At 48.6% G+C, this 27771-nt stretch overlaps 1 protein-coding gene across 2 annotated transcripts in view; it reads left to right on the top strand.

Moving 5' to 3' along the window:
• Positions 1 to 27771, top strand: part of ABR (ABR activator of RhoGEF and GTPase) — a 112515-nt gene continuing 84744 nt past the window's right edge. Inside the window, exon 1 of one of the 2 annotated variants that reach the window (XM_033172416.1) lies at positions 1 to 287. Coding sequence is in view for 1 of the 2 variants with exons in the window: in XM_033172417.1 (XP_033028308.1) it covers positions 21949 to 22009 (61 nt within the window). In the remaining variant the exon portion in view is untranslated. Of the gene's footprint in view, positions 288 to 21916; positions 22010 to 27771 lie in introns of those variants that run through there. The other variant, XM_033172417.1, reaches the window with a different exon arrangement.

The raw sequence follows: 27771 nt of genomic DNA, 5'->3' as shown, positions 1-27771 counted from the left end.
GCCGAGGGGTCTTTCCAGCCCCGGCGCGCCTAGGGCGCACGACTCGGCGCTGGGGGAGCCCCCGTTGGCCCGGCGGTTGCCTCCGCCGCCGCCCCCTCGCCTCTGGAAACGCCCCCCAAATCGGGAGCTCCTCGACGGCTGCGGCTCCCCCGAGCGCCACCTGCGCCTGGTCCAGGAAAACGAGTCTCCCGGCTGCAGCAGCGACCCCGAAAGAGCGGGAGGAGGAGGAGGAGGAAGCAGTGACTTGAGCTGCACCAGCTCCGACCACGAGGATGCTTCGTCCATAGGTAGGTCTCCGGGCGAGGAGAAGGGGTCCTCCTGGCACGCCCCACCCCACCCTCAGCCTCTCTCTCATTTTCCAGAAAGACTGTGGTAAACTGCGTCTGGCCAGGGAGGCTCCATTGAAGTGACTTGGCTATGTCCCGTTTTATTATAACAGTGTCATTCCTGGGATATGACCACAGCTTTGGGACTTAACTGCCTTGTGCTGAGCTACATCTTTGGGCTATCTAGCACTCATGGAGGATAAGGCTGTCTCTGGCTTCTAGCCAGGATGGCGATGCTTCTGAATGCCAGTTGCTGGAGACCGCAGGAGGGGAGAGCGTTGCTCTTCTGCTCAGGTCCTGCTTGCAGGTTGCCCATTGGGGGTGTCTGGCGCCAGGCGCATTTTGTGCCAAGCTATCTAAGTGAGGATGCCCGGGCGGCAGGATGGTGTCTAACAATCTCCATCTGGAATTGCCTACCCGAGGATCATTGGATCTGGACTGTTTTCACACACTAAGACCACATCCTGTAGAATTATCACATTTATATTTTATCTGAATGAATTTCAGGAACCAAAATGCACCCTGAGCAGGAGCAGTGAAGACGTTATAGTTAATTGTTGTAGCTTGTCTCCAATTACTCCACCCCACTGCCCTGCTCACAGCTGCGAAGAATATTCCTACATTATGAATGGTCCGTGTCACCATTAAGAAAAAAAGTTAGGAATAAGCCAATACAGTATATATGTGAGGACTGTCCCTGGATCAAGTGACTTTTCTTCTCTAAGTTCTTAATCTAATTCAAGGTTGTCATATAAACTAACCAGATGTTTAACTGAGTATCAATCACAGTCAGTCTGTCACCTGATACTCCATTTTGGCGACTGTAACCTTAGTTTAAGGAGCCATTTGCCCCTAGCTTATATATCTGAGTTTCTAACACTGCTGCCTTAACTTACTGGAGAATCAACATCCCTTGATAAATAAATAACAATAACAAATTAAGTGCCTCTGCAGGAAATTAATAATACATCCTTCGACAAAGGCTAATGGATGCCCTCTTTAAACTTTTTTATGGTTATATTGCATGGTTTTATGGCTTTATAGTTGCAAACTGCTTTGGTGTATTTTTTATGATAAAGCAGTAGGCAAACAATTTTAATCAATCAATAAATTAATAATAATAATAATAATAATAATAATAATAATATTAACAAATAACAACAGTTTTTTGAGTGCAAACCTCCCCACAGCCCAGCCTCACAGATCCCCCAGCTCAGCCTCAATAATCAGACCTGGAACCTAGCCCATTGCTCAAAGCAAGTCTTGGGTTTGTTTTCATCCTGCCAGCCGCAAAGCCTCTCCAGGGAAGACCGAGGCAGCTCCTCAGAGAGAGCAGGATTGATGCCGCTGTCAAAATAGCTTAATAGGTCCAGGGCTTTCAGGAAGAGCATGTTATCCCCGGTTTTTAATTTGGCCCCTAGAGGAAAATCCTCTCTCAGCTACGCACACATCGCTTCAAGGGGGTTACGGGATTCCTCCCCCCTGGAAATGCCCTGGGGTGTCCAAGCCGGTTTTCAGCACTAACACTCAATATAGCGATGTCTTTGCAGTAATGTGAACCCAAGGTGCCCCTGAGCATGTACAGAGGGCCCTGTACTCATGTCTGGGTGACCACACCTTCCCCCAAAACAACTGGGGTTACAGGGAGGGTTGGAGTTAGAGGGAAATTAAACATTAAGACGGGATTCAGTCTCTTGGTGCAGAAGTAATGAATGTTATGGCACAAGGCAAGGGGTGCCGGACTCCAAATCCCATCAGGCCACAGCTCAGTGGCAGGGCAGCTGCTTGGCATGCAGAAGGTCTCAGGTGCAATCCCCCCAAATCCCAAGGCTGCCTACACACCATACATTTAAAGCATATTTTCCTCCTCCACCGAAAAATCCTGGGAACTGCATTTTAAAGGTGGCAGGAACTGTAGTTCTCTGTGGGGGTGAACTACAGTTCCCAGAATTCTTTGTGTGTGGGGGGGGAATGTGTGCTTGAAATGTAAGCAGATCAGATGGCAAGAGGTGGGAAGGGCCTCGTCAGGGGATCTTGAAGACTCACTGCCGTTCAGAGCAGGCAACACTGGCCTGGGTGGGCAGAGAATCTGACCTGATAGTAAGGGGTGGGGGGAAGAACCGCAGCTCAGCAGACCTTTGCGAGAAGAAGGCGCCATTAACAAGGAGCAGGTGGGAGGCGATTCAATTTTCATGCAACTCGGGAGTCGTCTGATGAAGCTGAGAGGTCAGAGATTCTGCAGAGTCAAGAGGAAGAGCTACGCTGTTTGCTCCCACCAGAGAGAACGACGGTTGCCCGAATGAGCAGCTTTGAGGTTAAGGAAAGTCATGGAGGTTAAGGCTGTCACTGGCCACAAGGCACAATGGCTCTGTTTTCCCTCCTCTGTTGGAGGCAGTCAATGCCTCTGAATGCCAGTTGTTGGAAACTGCAAGTGAGGAGAGTTGCTGCTGCTTTCAGGTCCTGCTTGTGGGATTCTCACTCAGATGTATAAGCTAGGCACCGAGATCTCCAGATGGTAGAGATGTCAGGCACCATTCTGGCACCCCAGGCATCTTCACTCGGTCGCAAGCAGCCGATTGCTAGGTGAAAAATATGCAATGGAAGGGATGTGGAATTGCACCTGGCCGATGTAATGAATCAGATCTAAGTTAGGGGATGTTCAGAAACCCACGGTGTTTTGGGAGTTAATGGGCACCCCAGTTTGAGTGGCAGATACCCCTTGGGAGGTGGGACCTTCCGCTCTTTAAAAGGAGGGAGCAGCCGTGAGTGTGAGGAGACTGGTTACTGGAAGAAGGAGGGTGTGGGGCCAGGTTAGGTTTATGTTAGGTTAGGTTAGGATCATTGAAGATATGTATATGTTGCTGAAAGAAAGAGTTTACACTGTTATGAAACTAAGCCTATGAACCATCACTGAAACCGTTATGTTCTGTAAGAAATAAAGACCTCTTATTGTTGAGCTAAGAAAATATCATTGTTCATTTGGTCCAGCGAGTTATATAGGCTCTGAACTCAGGGAAAGGACAAAACTATACTGAAGGGGGATAGTTTGTGTCTTGGAGTTCCCTCAGGAGGGGCTAGCGGGCGGAAACCCTGGTATTGCCACAGAGTTGCTAAGAGGGCTTAGCTACCGTATATACCCGAATATAAGCCGACCCGAATATAAACCGAGGCACCTAATTTTCCCACAAAAACCTGGGAAAGCTTATTGACTCGAGTATAAGCCGATTCACCTTTGCCGCTGTGGAGGAGGAGGAGGAACAAGCAGCCCAAAAGCAGCCCTTTGGGCTGCTCCTTTCTCTTCCTCCTTTGCCAAGTTTGCATTTATGCGAGCAGTTCAGGAATGGAACAAGCTGCCTGGGGAGAGTAAAGAACCACTGTTCTTGTATGCTTCTTAAGGAATGGTTGACTGGGGAGAGTGGGTGGCGGCACGAGCGGAGAGAAAGGGTTTCTTTCTCGCCGCCCCCACCGCCCGTCTCACTCAAGTATAAGCCGAGGGCAGCTTTTTCAGCACAAAAAATGTGCTGAAAAACTAGGCTTATACTCAAGTATATACAGTAAATGATATAGTGAGGGGATCTAATAAGGAGAGACCCCGAACTGGAGGCAAAGGAGAGGTTAACTCCTGAAGCCCAGAGCAGAGGATATAACCGGCCACGGCCGCTGGACAGGAAAACTCCTGTTACTAAGAAATTCCCAGATTATTAATAAAAGGGAAGTGAAATAACAGACGGACCTCAGAGGGACAGGTGGGGTGCATTGTAATTTGACCCAGAACACCTGATTAAAAATTCACTTAGTAACGAGGGGAGAGTCTGAAGTGGGACGCTTCGGATCATCCACCTGTCAGTCGCCTGAGCTCACAACAGCGCCAGGCAACCCGTTTTCTTTTGCCTTCGCCGTTGGACTTCAGAAGGTCCCAGATTCAATCCACACTGGCGTTTCTAGAGAGACTCCCTCCCCGAAACCCCTGTGAGCCGTTGCCGGACAGAGTAGGCAGTCTTGAGCCAAATGGGTCAGGAATGCATTTTCAGCTGGTTTCCTCCCGCGGGGTTGTTGCTTGTTTGTGTGTTTGCGCCTGTGCACACCTGGGGCTGTCTAGAGCAGCCAGATCATACAATCGTAGGATCATCGAGCTGGAAGGAGTCCCAAGGGGTCATCTAGTCCAACCCCCTGCAAAGCAGGAATCCCAACTAAAGAACCCCTGACAGATGGCCCCCCCCACTTTCCAAGCCTGTCCATTCCACTGTCGGAAGCTTCTTTCCTTGGGGCTGCACTAGTTTCATCTTCAACTTTGAAACCACAGGGACTAGCTCAACTTTTTTTTTTTGGAAATCGTTTTTATTTGATTTTGCAAATATAAATTTATAACAATACCAAATACATATCTGTATATAGAGATTTCTCTGACTCTCCAGACTCCCCCCTCCCCTCCATGGGTCCTATTATCAACATTTAAAACTGCATATAATCTATATTTTGTATCCATCCATATTATCCATAGAATCTGTTACGATAGAAGTGAAATTAGAATCCTGTTAATATTTCCATCTGCTTACAGTGGTCTCCTAAATAGATGATAATTTCCCCCCCATTCTTTCAAAAAGTTTTTCTCCTCTTGGTTCCTGAGCTTTCCAGTCAACTTTGCCGTTTTCGGCTTAGCTTGCCATTCCTCTCTGGCAGGGACTCTTCCTTCTTTCCATCTCTGGGCTAGCAGCATCCCTGCGGCTGTTGTCAGATACATAACTGTAGCTCAGTTACTCTTTAAGGAAAGCTGAGATTCTTTGATGCTGCTTGGCCAATTCCCTCCCCACTTCTTTTTTGTGTGTGAGATGGGGGGGGAAGCAAGTTGCCCAACCCACCTAGTTCCTTTCCTAACCAGGAAATTGCAGCTTTATTTTGTATTATCCTGGAGGAACTTGGGTGTATTTGAGCTGAATCTGGCCTTTGTGGGGAGCACTGCCTGTGCCAGCTCTTTCCAGAGGTCACGGTCCGCATTGCCAAATTGATGGTGGTACAGCTGTGCCTTTTGAGAGGGAGGTTTTCTTCCAAGGCTATTGACCTGTGTCCTATATATTGATGCTCCCAAATGACACTCTTTTTTCTTTCTTTCTTTCTTTAATTAGCTAAAAGCACTCTTGGCAGGTTTGCGTCCTGCGGCAGTTCAGAGCCAAGCTCTGCTTAGGTTTCCACTGTGTTTGGCATCCTTTTAGGCCAGCCGTCACTCACCTGGCTTCCTCTAGATGCTTTGGGTTGCAGCTCCCAGCGGTGGCACCAAGGGAGAGCCAGTGTGGTTAGAATGCCGGACTAGGACCTGGGAGACTAGGGTTCAAATCTCCCCCTCTTGGCCATGAAACTGACTGGGTGTGACTTTGTGGTTTTTTTTTAAATAAGAATTTATTGGATTTTAACGGTAAAAATACACAAAATACAAATACATACACTACAAAAAACTACACAAACTACACACAAACAAAACACTTATTTACTCATCCTTATCTTCTTTATAATTCTAAACTTGGGACTTCCTCACATCCTCTCTTTTGCATTCTTTTCTAATCTTCTTTAGTAACTTTGTAACATTGTAAAATCTACTTTCTTGCACCTGATCTTAGTCTTACAATTATAATCAACATATCTTAAGTCTTAAATCTTATTCTTATCAAATAACACATCAAATTCCACATCTCAACTTCTTATATCCTCTCTTCACTTAACTTTATTATGCTGTAGCCTATATTTCTTCTGATTCCAATTTCACATATATAAAAAGCACATCTTAACAAATACCTAAATGTTTATTGGGTGTGACTTTGGGCCAGTCGCTGTCTTCTCTCAGCCTAGCCTACCTCGCAGGGTTGTTGTGAGGATTAATGGGAGAGAAGAGGGGGAACGCCACGTACGCCACCTTGAGCTCCTTAGGTGGGATATAAAGGCCATAAATAAAATATTATATGACAGCAACACCTGCAGGGTCCCCCAGCACTGATCAAGATGACCGCATTTGCTGTCCAATTCTGAAAATTCATTATCTCTAGCTGTTTTCAGGTTTCTTTATTTTTAACGTCGTAGTTTTATAAGCTGAGCTGGTTCTTTACAGCTCTGCTGACCTTTGGGTAAAGCTTTGAGAGCCAGAGAGAGTGTTTCTTTCAGCATTTTGCCATTACAGAGCAGAAATGGGCAAACTCTTTCAATTTCTTGGTGCAGAAGTCAAAGTGCAATCTTGCAGGTGCCTCCAAGAGTTTAAGAGATTTGCCTGCAGCTATAGGACTGCAGCCTCAGCCTCCTGAGAAACTTGGTTTTAATTTTGTTTTTTGTAGGAAGTCAAGTTTCTAGTCCCTGGCGGGGGGGGGAAGGCAATTGAATGCATGTTCTGGGGAGTGCCCAGTGGAATCTTAAAAGGCTGAGATTCTTGAAAAGCAATATTCAACAAAGTTGACAGTTGGATGCCTCGTATAATGTGTCACCTCCAGTGGGGGCTGCTTGATGACAGCATTATATTTTATGTGCATAGGAAGATATAATGTATTTATAAAATTAGGCTGCGAAAATATAATACGGTCTGAATTTTGGCTCTTTTGTACAGATAATATTCATTGTGTGTGTGTGTGTGTGTGTGTGTGTGTGTTTGTAATTTTGCATATAATTTCTCAGGCTTCCTTTAAAAAATGAAAAAAAACTGACAGTGCACAAGCAGACACCAGCAGGTGCTTGATGCAAGAGGAGAGCCACTGGAGAGTGAATGGTCCAATGGAGGGCAAAGCTCGATTGGGTCAGAACCCCCAAGTCCTGTTCGTAAATCTGCACCAAACGGGATTCCTCCTCCATGTGCAGCTGCGTAGTAGCATTTCAAGGCCTTAACCGCTTGAGACCAGGTTGCCTGAGAGGCCACCATCTCCATTCTTACCTGCCCAAACTTTAAGATGGAGTTAGGAGGTCTTGGCTCATGTATACCAGCTGAATGAAGTGGCGCAGAGGGTTAGTGCAGACAGGGGCCTTATTGGTGGTGCCTCTTCTGGCTATGGAAAACCTCCCCAGGGAAACCTGCTTGGCTCCTTCTGTTTCTTGCAGGTTCTTGAAATCTGGGTGTGTGCTTTTTTAAAAAAAGAATCCCACTGATTGTGTGAACTTTTTTTTTTTTTAAAGCTGCAATTGTTTTTATAATACTGTTCTGATTTACCCACTTTTGACCTTGTGGATTATCGCTTCCCCTCTGAGCGCAGATGCGTGGCTCTCTTGCAAGAAGGGGCTGTGTCCCACCTTTAAAAGACCAACCTCTCCTATTACGTCATAAGCTCTGACCATCGCTCTTGGCTTGCCTGGATTGGGGGGGGGGAGGTGGAACTTTGGGTGTGTAAAAACCGGCCGGCATTTTTCCAATCACTTTTGCCTCTGGCCCCACCCACCACTAGCACCCACCACTGAGGGCTGGCCCTCAGAAGGTTCCCCAGGTGGGGAATGTGGCCCCTGGGCTGCAAACAGTTCCCCCACCCCATACGTATATAACGTAGAGAGATAATTCATCAGTCAACACCCGCTTGAGTTGATTGTTCAGCAGATTAATCAACACACACTTGAGTTGATTAATCTGCAAGGCTCTGAGTGTCAAGGGTGCTGGCTTGGCTGGGGGGGAAATGAGCAAAACATCCTTTCAGCTGGCCAAGGATTTCACTTGGGGCTTTAGTTGCTCTGCAGGCTGTGTGTGTGTGTGAAAGAGAGAGAGGGCTGTAGGTGGATCAGGTGGCAATTTGTTATCGCCTCGGCTGCAGAAGGTCGGCAAGGAAACGGGTGATCTGATCGTGCTGGCGATCTTTTGCCTTGCCAGCAAAGCCACAGTTGACAATTTCCTGAGCTGGTGCTGCTGCTCTCTCTATTTCCACCCCCCCCCCCCGCGCGCGCAATGGTCTGCTTTAATTGGCTTGTGATTTCTTTATTTTTAGTGCGCAAACCCAAAACTGAGGAGAGGCCTGCTAGACCACAGATGGGGGCGGGAAGTGTCAGAGATCTGCCATCTTTGTCCTCTGCTTGCAGGCTTCGCAGAGGCATCTGCCTGACCTCTGCTGGAAACAGGATACTGGGCCGGGCGGGTTTTTAGCCCGATGCAGGTGCCGGTACTTCCGTTTCACCACTTGGGGGCGCATGGAGAGGCTTTGTTGCCTGGAGCTGAAAGATGCTCCAGCCTGACCTTGCCAGAGATCTCCTTGCCCCTTTGGCCACCCAGCCTGCTGGCTACCTCTGCAATGCTCAGGGGCTTTCTCCCATCCTTGGAGTGTGTCCTGGTTGCTTTTCCTTCAAAACCGGAGGGACTTAAAACCTCCATAGTTTAATGCAGGCGAGCTAAACTGCGGCCCCTTTTGGACTACAGCTCCCATCATCCCTGAGTGTCACTCCCCCAGGGCGCTACCCGGGGCGGCCCGCCCCCCCTTGCTACGCCCCTGCCTTGGAAGTCAAACAGAATCCGTTCCGGAGGACTGTTTGACTTCCAAAACGTTCAGAAACCAAAGCGTGGCTTCTGATTGGCTGCAGGAAGTTTCCAAAGAATGTCCGGGTCCCAAAGAACGTTCTCAAACCGGAACAGTCACTTCCAGGTTTGTGGCGTTCTGGAGCCAAAACGTTCGAGAACTAAGCTGTTTGAAAACCAAGGTACGGCTGTATTTATTCTTACTGAATCAGGGCTGGTGAGGGGTGTGTCCAGGGACCAGCTCAAGAGACCGGGATCCACATTCAGCCCTTGGTCCTAAACTTCTCCCCTGGCCTGATTCAAAGGCTACGCAGTTCTTGCAGTCCTGAGGGAGGGAGCTTGCTTGCCCAGGAATGCCTCCTTGGAGGCCTGCCCGCTTGCTCTCCGCCCGTCCTTGGTGGAGCTGTGCCATTGCCACCCTGGGGAGAGGCTGGCCACGCCCCTCGTGCCAAGCAAACAGCACTTGTTTATTGGGTGTGCTTGGGCTGTTGACTCAGGAGAGAAGGAGGAAGTGGAGCAGGGCTGCTTGCCTCCAGGGCAACACGGCAACTGCTACACCCTGCGGGTGTTAACATGCCTACCTGTGTGTTTTTATCAAGCTTGAGCCAGGAGTGGCAGGGAGGCAGAGCCCTTGGGGGAGGGCTGTAGCCCTCGCTTTTCATGCAGAAGGACCCGGCAGCATCTCCGGGTTCTGGAGAACTGCTGCCAGTCAGTGTAGGCGATACTGAACTAGATGAACCCAGCAAGGCTTGCTATTTCAACCCTGAATTCAGAACCTTGAGGACTGGAAACTTGGTTTATTTTTAGGGGAAGGGCAGTGGCTCAGTGGTAGAGCACCTAAGTTCAATCTCCAGCATCGCTAGGTATGACTGAGAAGGACACCCTGTTTGAAATCCTGGAGAGCTGCTGCCAGTCAGTGTGGACAGTGTTGAGCTACTAGATGGACCAGTGGTCTGACTTCCTGCGTTGTGTGCCAGTTGCTTTCTGTTTTGTCCCCAAAGGATAGCAGATAAAAGATTTCCATCAGGGATGCTGCTGCAGTGGATTTTCTGCCTCCAAAGCAGGTTGGACTAGATGCCCTCTGAGGTCCCGTTCGGGGGGGGGGTTGCCTCCTGATTGGAGCAACTTGTGCAGAGTTGCGGCAGGCCGCCTCTTCTCTGAGGTCCTGTGTTTTCCCCTCATCCCAGCATGGGGAATAGTCAGAGTGACAGTGGACAAATTATCCCTCCCCCAGCAGAGATGGACTGGCAGCAGACCAGAGCAGGCACTCTCGCAGAGTTGCAGCAGGTGAGCTCCTCTCTGGGTGCAGCATTTGGGGCTCTGCCTTAAGTTCCTTTTTTTTTTTTAGGTGCATGATATTGGACTTGGTGCTTTAGAGGTGATTAGGAACGGTCTGGTTCCCTTTGACCTCTTGCTAAAGCAACTTCCTGGTGTGTGTGTGTGTGTGTGTGTGTGTCTCCCCCTGATTTAGTGTGTCATCCCTCAAAGGGGCTTCCAAGGACCTGTTGGGTTTCCGGGGGTCAGTTTGGAGCACAAGTGGCACCCCTAGAGCAACACTCCCTAACCTGCTGCCCTCCAGATTATAATTATTACCATTTATTAAATTGTTTTTATCGCCCTTCATCTGAAGATCGCAGGGCAGTTCACAACGCAAGAATACAGAATGAGAACTCAAAACACATAATGAAACAAACCAATAACCCCCATTTGCCAAACACATTTAAAAGGCCATAGATCGTTTAATCAGCCAAAGACCTGGGAGAAGAGGAAGGCTTTTGCCTGGCACCTAAAGATATGGAGTGAAGGTGCCAGGGGAGCCTCTCTGGGGAGATCATTCCACAAGCAGGGAGCCACTACCGAAAAGGCCCCGTTCTCGTGTTGCTGCCCTCTGGACCTCTCATGGAGGAGGCACACAAAGAAGGGCCCCAGATGATGATCTCGGGGTCCGGGGATATTCAAAAGGAGAGAGGCGGTCCTTGAGGGATTGCAGTCCTGAGCCATTTAAAGCTTTTTAGGTCAAAACCAGCACTTTGAATTGGGCCCAGAAACCAATTGGCAGTCAGTGCCGTTGGGCCAAGATTGGCGTTATATTCTCAAACCTTCTAGGCCCAGTGAGCAACCTGGCCACCAGCTGAAGCTTCTGAACTGTCTTCAGAGGCAGCCCTACGTGTAACGCATTGCAGTAATCCAGCCTAGAGGTTACCAGAGCGTAGACGGCAGAAGGAAGATGACGTGGGACTCCTGGGGTCTGATGGGAGTTGTAGTTCCCGACACCTGGAGGGCAGCTGGTTGGGGAAGTCTGACGCTACTGAAGAACTCTCACCTAAAAACTTCAGATGGCTCCTTGGTGATGCTGCTGTGTACAGCATCTCCTCTCTGAGGCCGAGGGGGTGGCCTGCAACACTTCCACAGCTGCCAACGCTTCTCTCAGGAAACGGTGGTCTCTGCACCTGCCTCCGAGCAGCGCCCCTGCGGTTTGGCTGCCCCGTCCCCCTCAAAAGGAAGCGAAAGCCTTTTGCCGATGGTAAAAGCAGAAACGAGGTCTTGGAGGGCCGGGAAGGATGCCTTCTCACTTATCAAAATGATGGTTATTATCTATTGCTTTTTTCGGGGGGAGAAAAACAGAAAGCAACTTGCAATAAACGTCTATTAAAAGCAAGTGTAAAAAAGCAGTGTAAAATGTAGCATGGGGATAGTGATTCAGCAAGTGATTTCAGCTCTCTGACATAGCAGGCAGGAGACAGCTTCTTCATGTAACACTCTTTATTCAGGCAAACAAGACTGGGGAACTGAGGAGAGGGAGGCTACATTTATAGGGACAAAAGACTGGCTAGAAAGGATACATTTCGCAGGGAACAATCTCAAGCAATCACAAAGCTGCCTTTTGGTGGGAACCAATGACCGAGGATCCAAATACAGCAACTTGAATGAACCAATAGTAGCTGTTCCTTCTGGAACAGGAAGGCAGTTACTTTCCCCTAATGTGAATACAGACAATAGTAATACAGATATGATAAACCTTGAATCAATAAACAGCAAAACATACCATGAGAACATAGGAAGAGGCTTCTGGATCAGGCCAGTTTCCCACCTGTTCCAGCCTCCTGTCTCCACAGTGGCCAAATGTCCCTAAGAACCTAGATAGACTGTCTCTGGGCATGGAGGTTCCACCAGAGGAGCTCTGTAGCTGGATCAGGCCAATGGCCCATCTAGGCCAGCATCCTGTTCTCTCACAGAGGCCCCAGAGGGAAGCTTACAAGCAGGATCTGAGCACAAGAGCAGCCCTCTCCCCTCCTGAGGTTTCCAGGAACTGGGATTCATTCTGTTATGTATTATTGTGTTTTTATATTGCAAACTGCCCTGTGATCTTCAGCAGCTCTCTCCTCCTGTGGCTTCTAGGAACTGGTATGCAGGAGCCCTGCTGCCTCCAGCGGTCAAGGCTGAGCCTTGCCATCAGGGCTAGTAGCCTTCGATAGCCCTCTCTTCCACGAAGTTGCCCATTTAAGTTTGCGGCCACCGCAGCCTCCCATGGGAGCGAGAAATAGACATATATCGAAAAACAGATCCGACAACCCCAGCCCATCAGAAACTCTCAAGAGGGTGCGAAGGAGGGCCAGTGAAGGGTGTAGCCTGGGGAGGGAAGGGAGTCCCAGGGGCCAGATAGAGGGGCCTTAAGGGCCGCACTTGGCCCTGGGCCCAAGGCAGCTCAGAGACCCGCAAAACTCTCGCGTCAAGTTTCAAGTTGTTGGGGTGTTTTTTTTTAAAAAAGTGTTATTTAGAGCATGCAAAAGCTACCAAAGTTCCTGGGCACACATATTTTGCGTGTTTGGCCTAGGAGCTTCCGCAGAGCAAAGGTAGAAACTGGAAGGCGGGAACGGCAACCTTAAAAAATAATAAAGAGTTTTTAAATGCATGATGGTCACACGTTTGGGCCGGTTCTTTGTAGAGAAACCTAGCCCCCACTTTTTTTGGGGGGGGGAAGGCACGGACTCCCTTTTTGTGGGAATGTGACAGGCAGCTATTCAACTGGTGATGGGCTCCCTTCCTCTCCCTGGAGAGAGCTGGACCAATCTAAAAACTATTGCATGGATCCCTTTGGGCCACAAGGTGGCGGCCTGGAGCTTGTTAAGGGCAGAGAGGCCAGAGAGCTTCTCAAAAGTAACAATATATAATTTTACCGGACCGGACCTGCACTTGGTGGCTTCCATTTCTGAGTTCTCGTTCCCCCACCAGTAATTGCCTGGGCTTTGGGGGCCTTGTGGTAAAGAAGGGGAGGAGAAGGTGGACTCTCTCTTTCTATCTTTCTCTCTCTCTCTCTCTGCATTTTCTCGGTTCTTGTTTTATTAGAGGTTTGCCTTCCATCGATTAGCTGTCTCTCCCTCTCTGCCTTTGCCGCATCAATAACAGTTTTGTGTTGGCCCTAGAACTGACCTCTGAAAGCCAGAAGGCACAGCTGAAGTGGGAAGCCTCCTGAGCATGCACAGAGGGTGTTTTAGCAGAGAGAGCCAGGGTTAGAAATTAACCAGGTGCGTTTTGCAACTGTGACCAATTGTGGCCATGTGGAGATCTCAGGATGCCAGGTTGGTGACAGACATCTCAACCTGGCTGGCCCCTCCAGCCGCCTTAAGCAGGTAAACAGAAGAACTTACTTCTGGATTTGTAGCCCACCTTTTTATCCCAGGAGTATGTGGTTCGCCCCCTTCCACAGTTAATCCTTACAGTGACCCTGCAAGGTAGGTGAAGAGGCTGTGACTGACTCCAGGGTCACCCAGTGAGCTTTGTAACTGAATGGGGATTCGAACCCTGATCTCCCAGGTGCCAGTGCGAAACTCTAACCACTACAGCACACTGGCTTCCTATTCATAGCTGTCAACTTTTCCCTTTTCTTGCGAGGAATCCTATTTGGAATAAGGGAATTTCCCTTAAAAAGGGGGGGAAATTGACAGCTATGTTCCTATTGTACTTCTCCTATAGGGCAGCTGTGGTACCTTGGTTCTCAAACTTAATCTGTTCCGGAAGTCCTTTCCAAAACCAAGGTGCGCTTTCCCATAGAAAGTAATGCAAAATGGATTAATCGTAGTCACACAAACGAAACGAAAAGAGCCGCCAAAACAAAACAAAACCAGAAATGATAAAAACACACAGACTTCAGCGTCAAACTCAAAACGGAAGCGTGGCCCTCAAATCAGTAGCGTAACACTCAAAACGGAGCACGTTTGGCTTCCGGAAAAAGCTCGCAAACCGGAACACTTCTGGGTTTCCAGTGTTTGGGTTCCAAGTTGTTTGAGTACCAAGGCATTTGAGAACCAAGAGACCACTGTCTGGGGAAAGCAAAATGTCACTTGGATGAAACCTGAGACCTTCTGCATACAAAACGGGGTTCGTACCCTTGAGCTGTGGTCAAGCCAATATTCCAGTCCTCCTGGTTCTGAATCAATGGCTGAACAGGAAATGCTCAGCGCTAGCAGCACTGACCGGCAGCATCCCTCCAGGGTTTCAGGATGAGCCTTTCCCAGCCCTGCTTGGCATGCAAAGCTGCCACGGCTTTTTACTCCAGTCCTTTTGCACTGAAAAAGGAAGAAATCTGCCTTTTATCCAGGGCCCATCTTGTCTGATGCTGCTTTTCCCACAGAGATGAGATTGGGTTCCTGCTGCTGACGTAGGGAGGGGCTGTAGCTTGGTGGCCAAGAACATCCTTTGCAAGCAGAAGAGCCTGGCTCACTATATCTGAAAAGTCCATAAAAGCAATTTGAAGCAGCACAGCAAAACAGCCTTCGCCAAGCTGACGCCCCCCAGATGTTTTGAACTGCAACTCCCAAAGGATCTGGAGGGTATCAGTTTGGTAGAAGATACAGAAACATATTCAGCATTTAACTTCATGACGCCCTCGGCCATAAGAAGCTGCTATCCTTAAGGTGTGGGTGAATTTTATCAAGCATGTTGTTGTTGTTGTTCAGTCGTTCATTCGTGTCCGACTCTTCGTGACCCCATGGACCAGAGCACGCCAGGCACGCCTATCCTTCACTGCCTCCCGCGGTTTGGCCAAACTCATGCTAGTCACTTCGAGAACACTGTCCAACCATCTCATCCTCTGTCGTCCCCTTCTCCTTGTGCCCTCCATCTTTCCCAACATCAGGGTCTTTTCCAGGGAGTCTTCTCTTCTCATGAGGTGGCCAAAGTACTGGAGCCTCAGCTTCAGGATCTGTCCTTCTAGTGAGCACTCAGGGCCGATTTCTTTGAGAATGGATAGGTTTGATCTTCTTGCAGTCCATGGGACTCTCAAGAGTCTCCTCCAGCACCAGAATTCAAAAGCATCAATTCTTCGGCGATCAGCCTTCTTTATGGTGCAGCTCTCACTTCCATACATTACTACTGGGAAAACCATAGCTTTAACTATACGGACCTTTATCCGCAAAGTGATGTCTCTGCTTTTTAAGATGCTGTCTAGGTTTGTCATTGCTTTCCTCCCAAGAAGCAGGCGTCTTTTAATTTCGTGGCTGCTGTCACCATCTGCAGTTATCATGGAGCCCAAGAAAGTATAATCTCTCAAACATATGTACCGCTTAATTGTAAATAAATAAGAAACCCAAACCCAGCAACCTCAAAGCAGTTTGTGAAAATAATAAAACAATGAATTAATAGTTTAGAAAAAAACAGTTAAAAGCAGCTATGGGGACCTGTAGAATGTTGGTGTGCTTTTTAATCTGTTTTTGGTTTATTCCTGTTTTTAAAGTTTCAAATTGTATTTAATTATAATTATTTACTTTTATTTTCTTTGTAAACCACTTTTGAGGCTTTATTATCAAACAAGCGGTGTGTAAATTTTATGAATGAAAATAAATATTCCAAACCTTCAACAAATGAAACAAAAACCGCACAATTAAAACAAACAATAAACCGAAACCCAGATTGAAATGTGCCAACATTTTGGATAGGTTTTGTCTAAAACAAAAATGCAAAGGCTCCGACCTGACGTCAACAGGCAGGGAGTTCCAAAGTGCATCTATGGGCCAAGGTGATATTGCAGGTAAACCGGTCCTAGGCTGTTAAGAGCCTTATATCCCAATGGGAACACTTTGAATTTGGACTAGTGCTGGTCTATGAGCAGAGCTGTGATATTATTATTATTATTATTATTATTATTATTATTATTATTATTTACTAATTTCTTCAATTCATTAGTCTCTTCACCCCTAAGGAGCCTCCAAGCACCTTACAAAAATGTGGAAACGGGGGCAGTGAACATATGTACCCCATCTCATTCTGTAGAGCCTGAGACTCTTCATCTCAGGGTCGTGGGTTCGAGCCCCACATTGGGCAAAAGGTTCCTGCATTTCAGAGGGTTGGACTAGATGACCCTTGAGGTCCCTTCCAATTCTGTGATTCTGTGATTCTACCTTGAGTTTACTGATATTGGGCCAGCAGCATGCTGTCTCCACCCTCTCAACTTAGCCTTCCTCGCAGGGTTGTTGTGAGGATAAGGTTTTTTTTTGGGGGGGGGGACGACATATCCCTGCCTGCCACCTTAAGTGCCTTGCAGTCAACTGATGGGCATGTAAGAATTAACCCCCGGAAAGAAATGAATGTGTGAATCTGCCTTTATTTCTGTCGTCTCTTGAGGATGAGGGTGGTGTTTGTACACAGGCAACCAAAGAGTAAAGACACTGTCCTGATCTGTCTCCTTTGCGCAGGCATCTTTGGGTGCTAATTATGGCACGTTCTCCCCCCCCTTCCCACCTTCTGCTGGTGATTCATTGCCCCCCCTCCCTCGTGACTCACTTGGAGGGTGTCAAGAGGCACTGCCAGTCAGTGAGTGAGGTGGCAGAGGAGAGGGTGGGTGGGGAGAGAGAGAGAGATCACCCTTGGGAGACATAGAGTCAGGCAGCCAGCAGTTTTCACAGAATTGTAGAGTCAGAAGGGACCCCCAAGGGTCATCTAGTCCAACCCCCAGCAATGCAGGAATCTCAACTCAAGCATTCAGGACAAATGGCCATCCAACCTCTGCTTTAAAACCTCCAAGGAGGGAGAGTCCAGAACCTCCCGAGGGAGTCCATTCCGCTATGAAACAGCTCTCACTGTCAGGCAGTTCTTCCTGATGTTCAGCCGGAATCTCCTTTCTTGTAACTTGAAGCCATGGGTTCGAGTTCTGCCCTCCAGGAGATAACAAGCTTGGTAGATCCAAATATTTTGCTGTTCTCCCTTATCTGCTGGTTTCGGATCCACATTTTTGGAAGGCCCCCCCCTGGAAGGATCAGGGTGCCGTTGGCTAGATCTGTTCCAATAATAATCCCTTTTTATGATAATTTTTACTAGTTTTCTAATATTCTAAAATCCTAATATTTTGCCGTTCTCAGACATTGTTTGGCATGAAATCTTTTGATAAAGGGTGGCATATAAATTGAACAAGTACTACTGTATTTTTTGCTCCATAAGACACACTTTTTTCCTCCTAAAAAGTAAGGGGAAATGCCTGTGCGTCTTATGGAGCGAATGGTGGTCCCTGGAGCTGAATTGCCCAGGGGCCAAAAGAGGATCATGCTTTTTATTTTACAAAGAGAAAAGGGAGTGTTGAAAGGACCCGCTCAGCAGCTGATCAGCAAGAGATCGGGAGAGAGATAAGAGTCCCGGCTCCCTTTCAGCCCCGCCCTCCTTTGTTGAATGTGCTGCAGAGGGAGGTTGTTTGTTTCCCCAGGACATGTGACTGGCTGATTAGATTATCTGTCTGGAAACTGTAGAAATGGCTCCCTTTCCTTAAGATTTTTCAGAAATGTGAGTTAAACCTCATAAAAATGGGGCTTTTCCTCTTTGCTTTTCCCCCTTTGCAAAAGGAGCTTTGCTTTTCCCCCTTTGCAAAAAAAAAAAGCTGCAAAACCTAGCTGATCCTAAAAAAAGCCTTTTGCCTTTGCAAAAACAGCTGCAAAACTTTTAGCTGATCCTCAAAAAAGCCAGGGCTTTTCCCTTTGCAAAAAAGCTGCAAAACTTTTAGCTGATCCTCAAAAAAAAAAAAAAAACCACAAAAAAGGGCTTTTAGAGGAGGAAAACCAGAATAATATTTTTTTCCTTGTTTCCTCCTCTAAAAATGAGGTGCGCCCTATGGTCCGGTGCGTTCTATGGAGCGAAAAATACGGTAGTAATAATTTATAGATCTGTGTTATTTATTATTACATGTTGCAATTACATCCCTGTTTTCCTCAAAGGAGCACTCCTCCCCCATTTGGTCCTCTCAACAACCCTGTGAGGTAGGTTAGGCTGAGAAGGATAGGGACTGACCCGAGGCCACACCCAGTGATCTTCATGGCCAAGCGGGGATTTGAACCCTGGTCTCCTTGGTCCTAGTCCAGGACTCTAACCACTACACCACACTGACTCAGGTTCTCTCCCCAAGCCTTGCAACCCAAAGCTGCTCTGTTGAGGTGGGTTGGTTTGATCACTTGCTCTGGTATAATAGAGGCAAAGGTAAAGGGATCCCTGACCGTTAGGTCCAGTTGTGTCCGACTCTGGGGTTGCGGCGCTCATCTCGCTTTACTGACCGAGGGAGCCGGCGTACAGCTTCCGGGTCATGTGGCCAGCATGACAAAGCCGATTCTGGCAAACCAGAGCAGCGCACGGAAACGCCGTTTACCTTCCCTCCGGAGCGGTACCTATTTATCTACTTGCACTTTGACGTGCTTTTGAACTGCTAGGTGGGCAGGAGCAGAGACCAAGCAACGGGAGCTCACCCCGTTGTAAGGATTCGAACCACCGACCTTCTGATCAGCTAGCCCTAGGCTCTGTTGTTTAACCTACAGTGCCACCCGCGTCCTTTGGTATAATAATATCCTCTAAATCTGACTTTGCCATTTCAAGGGGACATCGCCGGGTTGTGTGTGTTATTTTGGAAAGGGAGTCTGTGTCCCAGGACTCAAAACAAAATAGAAAATTCTTTCCAGTAGCACCTTAGAGACCAACTGAGTTTGTTCTTGGTATGAGCTTTCGTGTGCATGCACACTTCTTCAGATACCTGAAGTGTCCCAGGACTGTTGGGGTTCCCGTCTGCCCGTCTTCCGCCTCCTTTATCTTCGGATAAGCATTTGTGTGAGCAGAAAACCGTCCCTGCTGGGTGGGCTTGTAGGAAAAGCTCATTGGCCGGTGGGCAGCCCATGATGCTGATGGTTGAAATCCCCAGGAACAGGGGTCACCAACCAGGTGCCCACAGGTGCTGTGGCGCTCCTGGGCAGGTGTGCCAACTCTTGAGCTTTCATTTGAAAAGGGGGGGTGGCGAAGTCACCGGTCCTAGAGTGAAAGGATCCCAGAACTCTGCTTTTTACAGAGAAGGCCTTTTCTTCCTTGGAGGTTTTAAATCAGAGGTTGGCACGGCACCCTGTTGGGGATGCTTGGGTTGAGATTCCTGCATTGCAGAGGGTTGGACTGGATGACCACCGGGGGTCCCCTTCCAACTCTACCATAATTCTGTGTTTCTATCCTTGCTGCTGGTATTCCCCGAGATGTCTGCCTGGGTGGGAGATGCAGAGACAAGGGGGGGGGGCGCAGGAGGAGAGCAGCCCCATGCCAGCGCTTTGCCTCCAGCACGGACCGGCCGACAGCGCTCTCGTCAAAGGCAGCCTCCGCGCCGCAACGCTTGGCTGGCCCTGTGACATATTGGGGTTGATGGCTCCCTGGCGTTTGTGCGTTTCCTTGGGCTAAACGTAGAGGTGGGGGTGGGGTGGGGTGGGGGAGCGGAGCTGGCCTCCTTGTGGCTCCTGGTCTGCTGCCACGGTGGGCGTGGCATTCTCCATGTTGAACGGCGAAAGCTGCTCACACCAGGATTCTCTGAATCGGTCCCATCAAGGCCAGTGCGGTCTGCTCTGACCGGCAGCTGCTCTCTGGGGTCCCAAACAGAGACTTCCTTACTGGAGACCCTTGTATAGGTGGGGATCAAAGTTGGGGAACTTCTGCATGCCGAGCAGCTGCCCTGGTCACCGGTTCCGTTCTCTGCCGCCCAGCGGAGAGAAAACATGGATGGTTTGGAAGAGGCAGAAATGCGGTTTGGTATCCTGGCATTTTTAAAAATTCATTTTAATTTGTTGCATTTGTACCCCAAGGAGCTAAGGGTGGTGTGTATGTGGTCGTCCTCCTCTTGTTGATTCTTGTAACAAGTTTGTGAGGTAGGTTAGGCTGAGAGTCTGTGACCGGCAGAACAGCTGCTTGGCATGCAGAAGGTCCCAGGTTCAATCTCCAATTAAGCCTGCGTGGACACCATAGATTTAAAGCACATCGTCCTCCCCCTAACGAATCCTGGGAACTGTGCTTCAGGGGTCCCGAGACCATCCTCAGCCATTAAGGTCAGAGGTCAGGGGTGATGGGAGTTGTAGTTCATCCACATCTGGTGCAGGGATGCACCCACAGATTTCCCTGCCCTGTAGCCAAGGAGTTCGTTCAGCAAAGTGGATTTTCCTCATCGAAAGCTGGGATGAGGAACCCTGGTCATTTTCCGAGGACTTGACAGACTCCAGCTCCCATCAGCCCTGTGAGCCAGGATGGTCGGCAGCCAGAGAGGATGATGGGAGTTGTAGTTCAGCAGCATCGGGAGGGCCACAGAACGGCTACTCCTGGTACCTATCAGGATAGCTCAGGCGGAGAACACCTGGGTTTCGCAGTCCATGGTGGAGCCTCCTGAGATAGAGGCAGTCTACCTCTGAAGCTCCACATGTTGGGGGATGAATTCTTAAGGGAGGGTTGCTGCTTTTCTGCCTCAGGCAAGGAGTTTTCCTCAGCCCAACCTCGGGATGCCTTCAGGGATCGAACCTGGAACCTTCTGCATGCAAAGCAGGTCTGATCCTTCCCCAAAGTGCAACGTAAGATTCTAGCCCTCATGATTCTGAATACAGGGTTGAAATAGGAGCACCGGAAGCTGCCTTCCACTGAGTCATACACTGGCTGGCAGCAGCTCCCTGGGGTTAGAGGGAGGAGGGGGGGTCTCTTAGCCCCACTGGGAGCTGAAGCTGGAACCTTCTGCATGCAAAGCAGCTGCTCTCCCACTGAACTCCCCTGAAAAATAAAAATAAAAATCTAGTCCTCCAAGTTCTGAATTAAGAAGGGGTTTCAGTAGGCAGTGGTCCATCTAGCTCAGTATTGTCAGCCTTAACAGGCAGCGTCTCTCCAGGGTTTGAGACAGGGGTCTGCCCCAGCGGCTCTTCCCCTAGAATCATTATGCTAGTCCTCAGGATTCGAAATAAAAAGACGCTTTAAGCAGATTGAGCTGTTTTCTACCGCATGAAGTTGCCGGTCCATGTAGCTCAGTACTGCCTGCATTGGCTGGCAGCAGCTCTCCGGGGTTTTAGGAAGGGGCTTCCCCAGCCATACCTGGAGGTGCTGTTGGGACCTGAACCCGGGACCCTCTGCATGCAATGCTGATGTTCTAACCTCTCAGCTGCAGCCCACCCCCCAAACATGCATCTCCCTCCAGAGTGGGCCAGAGCCTGAGACGGCCTGCCTGCCTGCCTCTGTATGTGTGTGTCTGTCTGTCTCCCTTTCCCCCAGACACCCTCCGCAGGGCACAGGCGGCCCCCCTCCCTCCTTCCCCCCTCCCCATCTTGTGCCTCCATCTCCTTCCCTTGCGTAAGGGAGCATGGTGGGGGGGGGACTTGTGCGCTCGCCATTGGCGGATAGGGCTCTCCCTCCCCCTCACACCCTGGGAAGTAAGTTGCTTTCTCTCTGTGTGTCCCCCCCACCCACCCACCCAACACAGCTCCTCCCTACTCCACCTCCAAACACACACACACACACACACACACACAGTGGGCTGTCACATCTTCAGCGCCACCCCTGCCACCAGCGAGCATGTGAGCTCCATTCTGACTCTGGCAGCAGCTGCATCCTTTTCATCCTCAGCCTCCCTCCCTGGCAGCTTCCTGAACCCTTCCACCACCACCCCCCCGCCGCCGCCGCTCGGTGCTCTCCCCGAAGCTACTCTCTCTGTGCGTTTCTTACCCCCCCCATTTTTATTTTTATTTTTATTTTTTAAGAATCCAGCTTCCAAATCGCACCCCTCTTCCCGGCGTGCGCCTTGCGTTTCCACATTTCGGCTCCCCAGCTTCCCCCCCCCCAACCCCTCTCCCTTTGTTTAGAGATGCTCTCCTGCCGGGGGATTTGATGGTTCTCCGGCAACATCATCGCTGAAGTAGGATGGAGCCCTTGAGCCAGCGGGGACCTCCGCGCCTCTCCTGGATCGACACCCTCTATAGCAGTACGTGCCTTGCGCCCTTCGTGCCTCCCCCCCAATCTTTTGGGGGAGCATGTGTGTGTATGGGGGGGGAGGAGGAAACAGGGGTCTTATCTCTTGCCCCAGGGGTACCAAGCTTTCGTTGGCGTTCTGTGTCGTTGGCAGGCAGGCGACCGGTTGGCATTTGGGCTCTCCCTCGCCTCTTTTAAGAGTGGGGGGGGGGAGTATGTGCATGCCAGCAAAACCATCTCCCCTCCTCATCTCTCTCTCCCCCCTCCCCATTTTGCTATCCAACATTTCTGATTTGCATGCGCTGTGGATGGCCTCTTAAAATACCTGTTTTGGGAAGTCTGGAGCGGGTTACATAAACCCACCAGGGCTGTTGTTGATACCCTGATGTGGCAAAGGAGGGAGGGAAAAGGAGAAAGAGGATGCAAAATTGGGGTGGCGTGACCATCCTCTGAGATTCCCCCCCCCCGCCAAAAAAGGGGGGGGGAAACCTGTGGGTTTTACTTCCAGTTGAATCTCTCTGAAATTTCTGCCCCCTTCAAATGCAGCTTAATTCTACACCAACAACCCCCCCTCCCGAGTTTCCTTCACACTCCTGACACCCCGGTTTGAGCTGCTTGGCCTTTTTGTTCCCCTGACCTCCCCCAAACTTCCTTGGGGACCCCTCTGCCCGCCCCGGACTGTGATGTAAAGAAATTTGGGAAGGGGGGGGGTTGGTGAGCAGACGGGCTCAGCACAGCAGGTGTGATCTGCTTACACAACTGAGCTTGACTTTCTCTTCCTGGCTGCCTGCATCCAGCCTCCATCTTTCCCTCCTTGATTTTGGGGCTCCAGCCTTGGAACTTGCCCTGTTCCCCTCAAAACCACATTGATGAGGGGGGGGGGGGTCCTTGAGCATTTTTTTTTTTGGGTGCAGAGCCAGGTGGCAAAGCAGGGCGGGCGACGTCAGAAGCCGGCCGTGATATGAATTCTGATCTTTGAGACTTTTCAGAAATCTTTTCGATAACAGGGTTTATATAGCGGCCCCTAGGCATTCAAACGTGTGCCGTCCTTTCACAACAAACCTGCCAGGTAGGTTAGAGTAGTATTATCCCCCATGCTGCAGGTGAGGAGACTGAGGCCAATTCAATACGGACGGAATTCATGCCGGAGGAAAGATTTGATTGTTCGGATATTAGCCGCCATGCTAATCCAAGACACCTTCCCAAGAGCCAGTGTGGTAGTTAAGTTTCTTGAGGTAGGACAGGGCAGAGATCCAGGTTCGAATCCCAGCTCAGCTGCTGAATCTCACTTAGTGTGCCATTGGGGCAGTTTCTCAGCTTGGCCTACCTTGCAGGGTGGTTGTACAACAGGTTGGGATGAGAGAGAGAGAGGGAGGGAGGGAGGGAGAGAGAGAACAGTATATACCACTGCGACTTTCATGAAGGGAGGCTGGGATGATAATGTAACAAATGTAAATTTTTTTAAATAAAAAAATGGCAGGTTTCTAATATAAATAGTTCCTCTGGACATATGCAAAGTGCATTTCTTCCCCAGGCTCAAGGGCTTGTGATTAAAGCAGAAAGATTTAAGATGGTGGAGTTTATGTGATGCTCAAAACCAAACCTCTTTCTTCCCCATTGAACTGGACCTCAATCTCTTCCCCACCCCTGAAAATTCAGAATTGTGGTTGATAATAAGGGTTTGAGAAACAAACCTGGCTCCAGCAGAGTGTTTTATAAATGTGCAAATCTACATTATGCTCAGACATTTTGGGTTCGCGTTGTGCTTTGGCGTTCGGGAAGTCTCAGGTGTGATAAATGTCTTGTTGGTTTTAAGGGTTAAGGGGGGCCACCTACATTTTTAATGAAACATGAATGAAATCAACAACAACAACAACAAACAACAACATTTAAAAAGCAGACTCCTCTCCTCTGCTTTATTAACTCAGCTTCTCTGTCGCCCAGAGTTATTCTTCTGTGCTGTTAAGCGTATATTTATATATATATGTATTTACTATTTCACGCATGCTTTGTTGTACTTGACTACAAGGCCCATCTACTCCAACCCCTATGCAATGCAGGAATCTCTTTGCCCAATGTGGGTCTCAAACCCACGGTCCTGAGATCAAGAGTCTTATCTACTCCTCCTTCAAAGCCATCCAGGCTGGTGGCCAACACTGCTTCCTGTGGCAGTGAGTTCCACAGTTCAGCTGAGTGCTAAGTCCTTCCTTCTCTGTATACCTGAAGGAGCGTCTCCACCCCCATCATTCAGCCCGGACACTGAGATCCAGCACCGAGGGCCTTCTGGCGGTTCCCTCATTGCGAGAAGTGAGGTTACAAGGCCTTCTCGGTGGTGGCGCCCGCCCTGTGGAACGCCCTTCCACCAGATGTCAAGGAAATAAGCAGCTATCCTATTTTTAAAAGATATCTGAAGGCAGCTCTGTTTAGGGAAGTTTTTAATATTGTTTTAACACTCGATTGGGAGCCGCCCAGAGTGGCTGGGGAAACTCAGCCAGATGGGCGGGGTACAAATAAATTATTATTATTATTATTATTATTATTATTATTATTATTATTATTATTATTATTATTATTATTATTATATTTCTCAGTGCTGAACCTCCCACCATTCACCTTCATTATTATTATTTTAATTATTATTTAATAATAATATCGTTATACTGCTCTTCATCTGAGGATCACAGGGTGGTTTTACAGTATATAAATAATATCCCCACACAGACGCTCACAGTTTAAAAGGCCATAGATTGGCTAGTGAAGCAAAGGCCTGGGAGAAGAGGAATGTTTTTGCCTGGTGTCTAAAGATATGTAATGAAGGCACCGGGCGAGCCTCCCTGGGGAGAGCAGTCCACGTTCGTAAAAGTGTTTCCGTACCAATACTACTAAATCCAGAGTCTACCAATGCATGCACCTAAGAGACGGAACAGAATGAGGATTCTGTCTTGACAATCGATTTTATATTTAATGGCACCTATCCTGGCTTAAGCTAAACCAGTTTTCTGGTTCAGACCTTACGTGGAACTGTAAGATAATCTGCGCTAAAATCAGATGTGGGGTGGAGGAGGAAGCACATGGGAATAAGGCTTAATCCTGGTCCATCCGATACACTGTTGTCACCGCACTATCGAGATGCCTGACTGGCCTAAGACAGAAATGCAGTCAATCAGTTAGGTAGCTTCTAAACCGTTTACAAGTACAGTGTTACCTTGGTTTACAACCATAATCTGTTCCGGAGGTCTGGTTGTAAACCAAAACAGGTTGTAACCCAAGGCGCACTTTCACCAATGGGGCTTCCCTCCCCCAAAATTGGTGGTAATCTAAAAAAATATAGAAAATAAAAAATGGGTTGTAATCCAAAAAAAGGGACACGTACTTCCGGGTTTGACGTGGTTGCAATCCAAAGCGGTACCACTGTATAAAAGTGACTGCAAAATTGAGATATAAACACCCACCATTTAACGCCCACCATAAAGCGATTCCACCAAACTTTTTTTAAAAAAGTATCCACAATTAAAAGTATGGCGTAAACACACACACACACAGCACAACAAATTAAACCGGTCAAAACAGCAATTAGAAACAGGAGTTTCAGGTCAGGAGATCCAAACAGCTGCATCTTTCCCTGCGATTTCATTGACAGACCGGCATGTGGGAGGCCTGATTTTCAAATTCTTCCCTTGCCATTGACTCACAGGAGAGCTTTTCCCAGGCAAGGAGGGTGGGGAGCTGTTTGTGTGTGTTTGCGTACAGGTGATGTTCACAAACTACAGCTCCCAGGATTCTTTGGGGGAAGTGGTGACTATTCAAAGTGCAGATGGGGCCCGTGCCAGAGCAATACTATGAAAGCCAAGCTGGAAACTTAGGGTGAGGACGAGTAGTAAAATAATCATGTTTGTTGCTTGCAGCAGGTTAGACTGGATGTCCCTCCCAACGCTACAGTTCTGTGGCTCCGATAATAGCAAAAAGAAAATTTCCTGCCACCTTTTAGACAACAACAACAACAACAACAACAACAACAACAACAACAACAGCAAAAAATTATTATTTATACCCCACCCATCTGTCTGGGTTTCCCCAGCCACTCTGGGTGGCTTCCAACTAAATATTAAAAACTATACAGCATCAAACATTAAAAACGTCCCTAAACAGGGCCGCCTTCAGTTGTCTTTTAAAAGTAAAGTAGTTGCTTAAAAATGAACCACAGAAGAGACCCTCTATCTTGTTGCTCTCTCTCTCTCTCTCTCTCTCTCTCTCTCTCTCTCTCTCTCTCTCTCACACACACACACACACACACACACACACACAGGCAATATCTCCTGTCTGAGATGTTTGGAGGAAGGGCCTCTGATGGGGTCCAGGCAGGTGTGTCTCTTCCTGGCTCAGAGCTCGTGCTCTTCACCCTCACCCCAGACCAGCTAGTCTGGCTGAAGCGTCTGTCCTAGTTTTGGCTGCAGTGACTCCTGGCAATCCGTTTTTTTTTTTATTAGAGATTTTCTTGGTTTACAAGTGTACAATGTCTCTCGCATTTTTCGATGTAACATTTTTACAGATCAATTTTGGTTGTTGAGACATTAGGCAGAAAGGGGGGAGGATCGTCAACAGTCGTCAACAGGTTTTCCACACCTATCAGCTGATCACCCATTCCCACCACCCTTCTGAGTAATACCCTTCCCCACTCCCTCACTATATTTAAGGGTCTGGTGACTTCTGTTTCAGTGTATCTGAAGAAGCGTGCATGCACACGAAAGCTCATACCAAGAACAAACTTAGTTGGTCTCTAAGGTGCTACTGGAAAGAATTTTTTATTTTACGTTGTTTTAACATTTGACTTGGCTGGTGCAGATTTCAGCCTCCCTCCTTGTTACGAAACAGGACATTAGAGAGGTTTTTAAAGGGGGGTGGGTTACTTTTTGCTGTTGCTTTGGAGTGGCAGGGGAGGGATATCGATGCGGAAGGAAATCGGATGGAGGTCCTAGTAAGGACGGAGGAGTCTGTGAGGTCACTTGCTTCTCCCTGTAGATTTGACATTGTGTTTTAAGGAGGGGTGTCCTGCCAACCTAGCCGTTCAAAAGCACGTCAAAGTGCAAGTAGATAAATAGGTACCACTCCGGCGGGAAGGTAAACGGCGTTTCCGTGCGCTGCTCTGGTTCACCAGAAGCGGCTTAGTCATGCTGGCCACATGAACTGGAAGCTGTATGCCGGCTCCCTCGGCCAGTAAAGCGAGATGAGCGCCGCAACCCCAGAGTCGTCCGTGACTGGACTTAACTGTCGGGGGGTACCTTTACCTTTACCTTTTAAGGAGGGATGTTGAGCTGGTGGCCCTCCAGAAATCAAGAAGAGCAGAAAAGCCTGGGTGCTAGATCAGGTCTAGCCCAGCATCCTGTTCTCATTGTGGCTAACCCAGTGCAGGATTTGACTACGGACTGCCATCACTGATGGCAAGTGAAGTCATGTGGTGAGTGAGGGCAGAGGTATAAATGGCCGTCAGAAGAGCCTGGCTGCCGAGATCAGGCACTGACGGTGGAGATGGACCATGGCATTATCTATCTCCAGGAATCTGTCTAAACCACTAAATTGGTTGACCATCACTAAGTCTTGTGGAATACGGCTCCCACCATCGCTGCGCATGGGCCGTGCATGCACACAACTCTTCCCCAATGGCGACTTGTAAGGAACAGTTCCTTATTTAATACGGTTTAGTACTCAGTGAGAAACTGGTGGCTACAAAATAAGGAACCGTTCCCTGAAACAAGGAAGAGATGGATAAGCAATGTT

Source organism: Lacerta agilis, chromosome 15 (assembly GCF_009819535.1).
Source record: "Lacerta agilis isolate rLacAgi1 chromosome 15, rLacAgi1.pri, whole genome shotgun sequence".
Classification (NCBI taxonomy): domain Eukaryota; kingdom Metazoa; phylum Chordata; class Lepidosauria; order Squamata; family Lacertidae; genus Lacerta; species Lacerta agilis.
This window is presented reverse-complemented; position numbering and strand designations above follow the sequence as displayed.